The sequence below is a fragment of the Alosa sapidissima genome, chromosome 8 (genome assembly GCF_018492685.1).
Source record: "Alosa sapidissima isolate fAloSap1 chromosome 8, fAloSap1.pri, whole genome shotgun sequence".
In the NCBI taxonomy this organism is placed as follows: Eukaryota; Metazoa; Chordata; class Actinopteri; order Clupeiformes; family Clupeidae; genus Alosa; species Alosa sapidissima.
The window spans coordinates 34,393,350-34,403,349 of NC_055964.1; the positions used below are offsets into that span (position 1 = coordinate 34,393,350).

At 48.0% G+C, this 10,000-nt stretch overlaps 1 protein-coding gene across 1 annotated transcript in view; it reads left to right on the forward strand.

Annotated features, from left to right (window-relative positions):
• Positions 1–10,000, forward strand: part of LOC121715028 (hemicentin-1-like) — a 125,387-nt gene that overhangs the window by 80,409 nt on the left and 34,978 nt on the right. The window contains 11 exon segments of the mRNA XM_042100316.1: positions 668–799; positions 1,101–1,244; positions 1,730–1,889; positions 2,141–2,265; positions 2,743–2,926; positions 5,732–5,829; positions 6,351–6,629; positions 7,099–7,292; positions 7,806–7,887; positions 8,230–8,366; positions 9,377–9,518. Coding sequence (XP_041956250.1) covers positions 668–799; positions 1,101–1,244; positions 1,730–1,889; positions 2,141–2,265; positions 2,743–2,926; positions 5,732–5,829; positions 6,351–6,629; positions 7,099–7,292; positions 7,806–7,887; positions 8,230–8,366; positions 9,377–9,518 — 1,677 coding nt within the window.

Consider the following 10,000-nt stretch of genomic DNA (forward strand, 5'->3'; position numbering starts at 1 on the left):
AGGAGTACCACCAGCCTGCTGATACTGTGCCCATGTTGGCGCTCTATGGGTCAGTGGTGCCAGTCTGTTGATGTTGTGCCCATGTTGGTCAGTACCAGTCTGTTAATGTTGTGCCCATGTTGGTCAGTGCCAGTCTGTTAATGTTGTGCCCATGTTGGTCAGTACCAGTCTGTTGATATTGTGCCCATGTTGGCCAGTGCCAGTCTGTGTATGTTGTGCCCATGCTGGTCAGTGCCAGTCTGTTAATGTTGTGCCCATGTTGGTCAGTGCCAGTCTGTTGATGTTGTGCCCATGTTGGTCAGTGCCAGTCTGTTGATGTTGTACCAGTGTTGGTCAGTGCAGTGCCAGTCTGTTGATGTCGTACCAGTGTTGGTCAGTGCCAGTCTGTTGATGTCATACCAGTGTTGGTCAGTGCCAGTCTGTTGATTTTGTGCCCATGTTGGTCAGTGCCAGTCTGTTGATTTTGTGCCCATGTTGGTCAGTGCCAGTCTGTTGATTTTGTGCCCATGCTGGTCAGTGCCAGTCTGTTGATTTTGTGCCCATGCTGGTCAGTGCCAGTCTGTTGATGTTGTGCCCGTGCTGGTCAGTGCCAGTCTGTTGATGTTGTGCCCGTGCTGGTCAGTGCCAGTCTGTTGATGTTGTGCCCTCTGCCCACTCCCTCCCCCAGTGCCCCCAGTGCTGGAGGGTCCTCTCCACGAGTCCGTCACCCAGACGCTGGGTACCCACGTCACCCTGCTGTGTGAGGCCACCGGCGTTCCTGTCCCCAGCGTCACATGGCTCAAAGACGGCACTCCCATTGGTTAGTACCTTAAAACCTTCATAGACATATCTTACACATGTTTACTGTGTGTGTTGTATGTGTGTACGTGTATCTGTGTGTGTGTGTGTGTGTGTTTGTGTGTGTGTGTATGTGTGTGTGTGTGTGTGTGTGTGTGTAAACAGCGCATGGATTGTAAATGTACCTGCAGTGTACTTCCAGTAGTTTACTAATTTTTAAACTTCATACCGGATATGTTCTAAGCGCTCAATGTTTGTTTATTGTGTGTGTGTGTGTGTGTGTGTGTGTGTGAGTGTGTGTGTGTATGTGTGTGTGTGTGTAGAGAGCAGTCTGCAGTGGCAGTGGTCAGTTCGGGGCAGCAGGTTGGAGCTGGGTCCTCTGCAGCTCTCCCACGCCGGCACCTACACCTGCGTGGCCAAAAACAACGAGGGACAGACACAGAAGGACTATGCACTCACTGTACAAGGTAATCAGAGCACACACACACACACACACACACACACACACACACACACACACACACACACACACACACACACACACACACATACACACACTCTCACACATACACACACACACACACACACACACACACACACACACACACACACACACACTGATCAGAAGGATGCAGAAAGACTACTCACTATCAGTGCAAGGTAACACTGAGATACTGTTTTCCATCCAACAATAACCTAGTGGCATACAATATCACTCCTACTGATCAATAATAACCTAGTGGCATACAATATCACTCCTACTGATCAATAATAACCCAGTGACATACAATATTACTCCTACTGATCAATAATAACCCAGTGACATACAATATCACACCTACTGATCTGGCTTGTTTTGTTTTTGGTTCACAAATGCTTGTGTGTGTGCAGCCTTAATGTGAGTTGTGTTGTCTCCTGAGAGTGTGTTAGTCTCTTTCTTTTGTGCCTTCAGTGTCACCCACCATCCTGGATTCGGGGCGTCCGTCTGACGTGAGCGGGCCCGTGGGGGAGCAGCTGACCCTGGAGTGCCGAGTGATGGGAACCCCGACACCGCAGGTCAGCTGGCTCAAGGACGGTGTCACGCTGGACGGCTCGGACGCAGGACACCTCAGGTGAGTTTCCCTCTCAGGTCACCACAGCACAGGTCTTACCTGTAGGCTATCAGGGAAATGTCCAGGTTAACACACAGGACACACCCCGGTCAGTGCTGTTTGATGGGTTACTTGTTTTTGTATAATCTGACCAGAGACGGTTGATAAAGTTGGTATATTAAGGAACTTTGATCTGACCAACCTGATATACCAGAGGAAAGGAAAACACATACAGTATGACAAGACTCTATTATCTGCTGTTGTATTACCAGTATCTCACCAGATGGGGGCGCCCTGACTCTACTGAGCCTGCGTCCAGAGGACTCTGGGACATACACCTGTCTGGCAGTGAGCCCAGCTGGACAGGAGAGCAAGATCTACTCCCTCTTCGTCATGGGTAAACTGGCCAACTAAACTGGCCTACTCTACTTAAGTCCTGTCATGGGTAAACCAGGTCTACTCTACTTAAGTCCTGTCATGGGTAAACCAGGTCTACACTACTTACGGTATATAGTTATTCATTTGTCTGAGGCGTTTATCTAAAGCGACCTACATTATAAAGCGACTCAGTTATTACGGGCTATTCTCCCCAGAGTAACGTCTAGGGCTCTGGAGAGATCTATCTATAAGGCTCTGGTATGTTCTATCCCGTATTATGATGGTATGTTCCATTCTGTGTTCTGTTGGTATGTTCTATCCTGTGTTCTATGCTGTGTTCTGTTGTTATGTTCCATTCTGTGTTCTGTTGGTGTGTTCTATCCTGTGTTCTGTTGGTATGTTCTATCCTGTGTTCTGTCCTGTGTTCTGTTGGTATGTTCTGACCTGTGCTCCTGTGGTGTGTGTGTGTGTGTGACCTCTGACCTCTCTGCTGCAGTGCCCCCGTCCATCAGCGGTGAGAGCAGCAGCCCGCGTGAGCTGCAGGCCACGCAGAACAGCGTGGTCACCCTGGAGTGCCAGACGTCGGGGAACCCGCCGCCCCAGATCAGCTGGCTCAAGAACGGCCGCCCACTAGCCCTGTCCTCGCGCACACGACTCCTCAGCAGAGACTCTGTAGTCAGGTCAGAGCCTGTGTGTGTGTGTGTGTGTGTGTGTGTGTGTGTGTGTGTGTGTGTGTGTGTGTATGTGTGAGTGTATGTGTGTGTATGTTTGTGTGTGAGTGAGTGCCTTGATCTTGTATTGTAATTTTCTGTGTGTGTGTGTGTGTGTGTGTGAGTGTGTGTGTGTGTGTTCAAGGTTCAAGGTGTCTTTATTATCCACAAGGGGTAATTTTTTATGCAGCCAGCAGAGGGAGCACATTCATAAATAGACACAATACAACATGAGGGCTCACCAAACAGTGGGCATGACACAACATACAACATGAAAACATAAAGTAAACTTTAGGTAACACGTTACTTGACACTGTCATGACACACGAAACCTAACCCTAACCCTAACCTCTAACCCTAATCCTAACTCTAACTCTAAACCTAAACCTAACCCTAATCCTAATCCTAATCCTAACTTGTTATGACAAAAACCGAATGCCACTTAATAACAGAAGCGTTATGTCATGAACGTTTATGATTTGTTTATGACATGTTCATGACAGTGTCATATCACTCTTATGTCGACACTGTCAAGTAAAGTGTAACCAAACATTAAACAAATAAGAACATAATAAATAGTACTTGTAAAAACAGTCAAGTGAGAGTGTTTTAAAAGCTGGTGACAGTGGGTATAAAAGAGATCTTGTATCTGTTTGTCTTACATCCCTTGGACGCAAATCTGCGGCCAGATAGAAGCGATGTAAACTCTGAGAACTGAGAACTCTGAGGGCTCCGTTCTTATGCAGGGAAGGAATGCTAACTAAGGTAGCCCCAGCAATCTTACTACATTCGTTGACTATACGATGGAGTTGTTTTTTCTTCTTGAAAGAGCTATACCAGCAAATAAAATAAAAAGTAAGAACAGATTCAATAAAGCTACAGTAAAACATCTTCATAAAAGTGCTGTCCACATTCAAATGTCTGAGTTTACGGTAAAAGTACATGTGTTGGTGAGCTTTCTTACACACATTGTCAACCTGAGTTTGTTGTCAGACAGTCCCAAGATATTTATATTTCGCAACAATTTCCACAGCCTGACCATTACTGACAACAGGGGAGATGGCATCCTGTTTTTTTCTAAAATCAATAATCATCTCCTCGATCTTACCGGCCTTGATATCTTAAAAGGATGAATTACACTAGCTGATCAAATCTGACACCACAGGGCCGTGGTCTTGATCATCTGAAATTAAAACACACAATGACAGAGAGTCGTCAGCAAACTTGCCCACATGTCGTCTTGGATGTTGACTTAGGCACATATTTGTATAATAAAACAGATAAAAGAGGCAAGAGGACGCTGCCCTGTGGTGAATCAGTGTAAGAGATAAGATAAGATAAAGCATCATTGACTTTTACACGTTGGGACCTGACAGGTATAAAATCCATCAGCCAGCATAAAATTCCCGGGTCAATGTAGTGCAAGCCTTTTAACCTTTCCGCTAAAATGTGTGGCTGAATGCAATTAAGAGCAAAAGAAAAGTACATAAAAATAAGAGGTGGAAAAGTTGTATCCCCTCTAAATGGGCAGATGCCATATTCAGTAGAGTGCATATTGCGTCATCAACCCCCTTACATGGCCTGTGTGCAGATTTGACTGGGTCCTGGTTCGCTCTAACGGTGTTCAACAGTAGCCTGGAAAATCCAGACCCTGATAATCTAGAAAGATTAAGGGTCTGGCAAAGAACAATGTAATGGCCCAACTCGAGGGGCGGCAACAAGCATGCATTTAAACTCTTAATCTCACTGCATGCAATTGGATAACACAGACCACGTTGCAGCGCGGTCTTCATCAGTTTAGCTGGTTCCCCGGAATGTTGGGGTAAAAGTAACTTGCATCATTGCTCTTTGCCAGAGTGTCTCACAGAGACAATTCTATTGTGCTCTCGTGAGAACTCTGGATTTCCAGGGTAGTTCAACAGAGCATTTACAATCTTTTCAATAGACTTCATCACTAGGGAAGTAAGTGCAACAGGCCTATAGTCATTTAGCTGCTTAGGAGCACTGGCTTTTGGCACAGGAACAATTGTGGAGTCTTTCCATGCGCGAGGGGCATTGTGGAGATGGTGTTATGATCCAACGAGCCAAGCGGAGACCGACATAAAACCACCCTTTACTGAACCTTAAAACCATCCTTTACTGAACCAAAGCAAAGGTCCAGGCGTTTACCATTACGGAAAACCACCCTTTACTGAACCAAAGCAAAGGTCCAGGCGTTTACCATTACGGAAATCCAGGCGTTTACCATTACGGAAATCCTTTACTGAACCAAAGCAAAGGTCCAGGCGTTTACCATTACAGGTCAGGCAAATCACATATTGCGAAAAGTTAACTTCTTTCCTGGTTGACAGTGATTAAAATAACCCATAACTTGGATGGGGGCATCAGAGGACATCTCCTGCAGCCTCCGCACAGTCTTGGCTATTGTCTGGGTGGCTGTCTTGGCATTAGCCCTTGGGTGACTACACCTAACCCTTGGGTGAATATACCTACCCCTTGTGTGAATATACCTACCCCTTGGGTGAATATACCTACCCCTTGGGTGACTATACCTGCCCCTTGGGTGAATATACCTACCAGTCACCTACCCCTTGGGTGAATATACCTACCCCTTGGATGAATATACCTACCCCTTGGGTGTGTTTACCTATTTAAGTGTTACACTGCCTTGTGACCCTGTGTGTGTGTGTGCCTGTGTGTGTGACCCTGTGTGTGTGTGTGTGTGTGTGTGTAACCCTGTGTGTGTGTGTGACTCTGTGTGTGTGTGTTGTGCAGGATCTCTCCGGTGCAGCTCTCTGATGCTGGAGTGTACACCTGTGTGGCCCGCAGTCGAGCTGGTCAGGACGAACTCAACTTTGACCTGCAGGTTCAAGGTGCAGCACTAACCGCATACCCCTTCAGACACACACACACACACACACACACACACACACACACACACAATCAATACAGAAAACACCCACTCTGTTATTTCATTCATACAGCCTACAGTATGCATGACACAAGTCACTCAACTCATCTCATTTCATCGGTTATCTCATCTGGTCTCTCCTCTCTTTCTCCTCTCTTTCTCCTCTCTTTCTCCTCCCTCATTCTCTCTCCCTCTCTCGTCTCACATTGGTCATTATGTCTCCTCTTTCTCTCCCTTTCCCTCTGTCCTCTCCTCTCTCTCTGTCCTCTCCTCTCTCTCTCTCTCTCCCTCTCTCTCTCTCTCAATTCAATTCAAATTAGCTTTATTGGCATGACAAAAAAAAATTGTGTTACCAAAGCTTACACATGTGGTATAATTGTACAGATTTACATAATAAAAATAAAAAATAATGGTAAAAAAACAAAAAAAAAAAGTATACTAATTAGGCAAAATAACTCTCTCTCTCTCCTCCTCTGGGTCCAGTCCCTCCAGGTGTGGACCATGTGGAGCCCACGGAGCAGGTGACGGTGGTGTCGGGGTCCCAGGTGACGCTCACCTGCGAGGCGCGTGGCGTGCCCCCGCCCACTCTCACCTGGCTGAAGGACGGTCAGCCGCTGTCTCTGCAGCGGAACCTGCTGCTGGACGGTCAGGAGACGCGCCTCCAGCTGCCGCTCGTGGGATTGGCCGACGCCGGACTGTACAGCTGCGTCGCTTCCAACCAGGCCGGGTCCAGCACCAAGACCTTCAACCTCACCGTCCTGGGTGAGACACACACACAAGTGCACACAACACACACACACATGCTCTCTCTCACACACACATACACACACACACACACACATGCACACACACACATGCAGACATCCATTACACACACACACACACACACACACATACTGCACACACACATGCTCACACACACATATACACACACCCATAATGCACACACACATGCTCTCACACACACCCATACACACACCCATACACACTGTTAAGCAAACACACACCCACACAGATCAACATAAACATCCTGAGCTGAACTGAATTAACCTGAACTGACTTCAACTATACTGACCCTATCTGGCTAAACTGAACTGAACTGAACTGAACTGGACTTTACTGATCTGACCTGACCTGAACTGAACTGAACTGACCTGACCTGACCTGACCCGACCCAACCGTAGCTGACCTGTGCGACTCGTATCTGACCTCCTGACCTGTGTCCTGTCAGAACCCCCGCGTATCTCCGGCTCGTCGTCCCCTGAGGAGATGCTGGTGGCGGTGGACAGTGTGCTGGAGCTGGAGTGTGTGGCCGAGGGGCTCCCCCCTCCCTCCCTGAGCTGGCTGAAGGACGGCCAGCCCCTGGGGGAGAGATCTGACCTCATCCAGAGGGGGGGGCAGCTCCTCAGGATCAATAAAGTACAGGTACGACCACCGTGTAACGACAAGAGTGATGATCAATAAAGTACAGGTACACCTGTGTAACGACAAGAGTGATGATCAATAAAGTACAGGTACGACCACCGTGTAACGACAAGAGTGATGATCAATAAAGTACAGGTACGACCACCGTGTAACGACAAGAGTGATGATCAATAAAGTACAGGTACAGTACGCCTGTGTTACGACAAGAGTGATGATCAATAAAGTACAGGTGCAGTACGCCTGTGTTACGACAAGAGTGATGATTAATAAAGTACAGGTACACCTGTGTTACGACAAGAGTGATGATCAATAAAGTACAGGTACACCTGTGTTACGACAAGAGTGATGATCAATAAAGTACAGGTACACCTGTGTAATGACAAGAGTGATGATTAATAAAGTACAGGTACACCTGTGTAATGACAAGAGTGATGATTAATAAAGTACAGGTACAACATGCTGTTTGGTGTGTGTGTGTTGTTGATGTGCTATTGTGTGTGTGTGTGTGTGCAGGTGGAGGATGCTGGCCTCTACACCTGTCTGGCCTCAAGTCCAGCTGGAGAGGACGGTAGAAATCACTGGGTTCGAGTCCAAGGTGAGCACCTACCTGTCCAGCTCCTACCTGTCCATGCCACAGCCCAGTGTGGAGGACGTCTGTTACTGTAAACGCTGTGTGAGGTCGGTGTGAGGTATTGTAGTTGTGGTACTAATCTGACCTATAGGAAGGAGACAGTGTGCGAGGTCGGTGTGAGGTATTGTAGTTGTGGTACTAATCTGACCTATAGGAAGGACACAGTGTGTGAGGTCAGTGTGAGGTATTGGAGTTGTGGTACTAATCTGACCTATAGGAAGGAGACAGTGTGTGAGGTCAGTGTGAGGTATTGGAGTTGTGGTACTAATCTGACCTTGAGGGAAATAATGACCTTGTGTGTTTCAGTTCCGCCCACCCTCCTCGGCTCGGATGATGTCAGAGTGGTCTCCGTCCCGAAAAAAGGTCACCTGACCCTGGAGTGCCAGACGGAGGGAGACCCGCCTCCCATGATCGAGTGGTACAAGGACGACGCCAAACTGCAGGTCAGACCTGGAGGGCCACGGTGCCATGGGCAGCCTGGGCCGGGGTTGGCACAGGGGTAGCGGGGTGGGGAGGGGTAGCGGGGGGGCATGGGGTAGCGGGGTGGGGAGGGTAGCGGGGTGGGGAGGGTAGCGGGGTGGGGAGGGGTAGCGGGTTGGGGGGGGGGGTGTTCTGGACTCTTCTCTTCTGTGTTCTGGGCTCTCTTGGGCAGCCGTGGCCTACTGGTTAGCGCTTCGGACTTGTAACCGGAGGGTTGCCGGTTCGAACTCCGACCAGTAGGCACGGCTGAAGTGCCCTTGAGCAAGGAACCTAACCCCTCACTGCTCCCCGAGCGCCGCTGTTGTAGCAGGCAGCTCACTGCGCCGGGATTAGTGTGTGCTTCACCTCACTGTGTGTTCATTGTGTGCTGAGTGTGTTTCACTAATTCACGGATTGGGATAAATGCAGAGACCAAATTTCCCTCACGGGATCAAAAGAGTATATATACTTACTTAAAAGGGCTGTACAAAATACCTTCATAACTTCTTCACCTCCAGTAGGAAGGATTTGGATGTCCAGAAGGAGATTTAAAAACAGCAGGACATGGTCAAAGTAGATATTTTATTAACTGATGTATTGTGGGATATTGTTATGATGATTGAACTAATGTGAACTAATGTCTCTCTGTCTCTCCCTCTTTCTCTCTCTCTCTTTGTGTGTGTGTGTGTGTGTGTGTGTGTGTGTGTGTGTGTGTGTGTGTGTGTGTGTGTGTGTGTATGAATTCGTGTGTGTGTGTGTGTGTGTGTGTGTGTGTGTGTGTGTGTGTGTGTGTGTGAATGCGTGTGTGTGTTTGTGTGTGTGTGTGTGTGTGTGTGTGTGAATGCGCGTGTGTGTGTGTGTGTGTGTGTGTGTGTGTGTGTGTGTGTATGTGTGTGTATGAATGTGTGTGTGTGTGTGTTTGTGTGTGTGTATGAATGCGTGTGTGTGTGTGTGTGTGTGTGTATGAATGCGTGTGTGTGTTTGCTGTCTCCAGCCGGGCGGTCGTATCCAGAGCATCGCTGGCGGTCAGATTCTGGAGATTGCGGACGTGCGGTCGGAGGACAGTGGCCAGTATAGCTGCATGGTGACCAACATCGCCGGAAGCTCCAGCCTCTTCTTCACCGTGGAAATCTTATGTAAGATCACCGCCTCACCTGTCTGTACAGTACATCACACCTTTACCTGTCTGTCTCTCACAGCCTCACCTGTCTATAGCTCACAACTTTTCCTGTCTGTCTCTCACAGCCTCACCTGTCTATAGATCACACCTTTACCTGTCTGTATCTCACAGGCTTATCTGTCTGTAGCTCATACCTTTTAACTTGACTCTCACCAGATGAACTTCGTTCCGCTTAGCTCCACACACATCCATCGGTTCCGTTGAGAGTGATTTCAGCACGGGATTTTATGGTAGAGCCAATCAGGACACAGGGCGGGAGTTTCATAGATGTGACGTAGTGTAGAAGCGACTGTGAGACTGTTCTCAGCGTCACGGGTTGGCTTCGATGTGGGTGGTTGAAGTAGCACGTCAATAGATGACGGACAAGTGGCTTATCCAATCATATGCAAGCATTTTTTGATAAGGCCCAGCCTTCTGAAGTAGTAGTAATTGTTATGT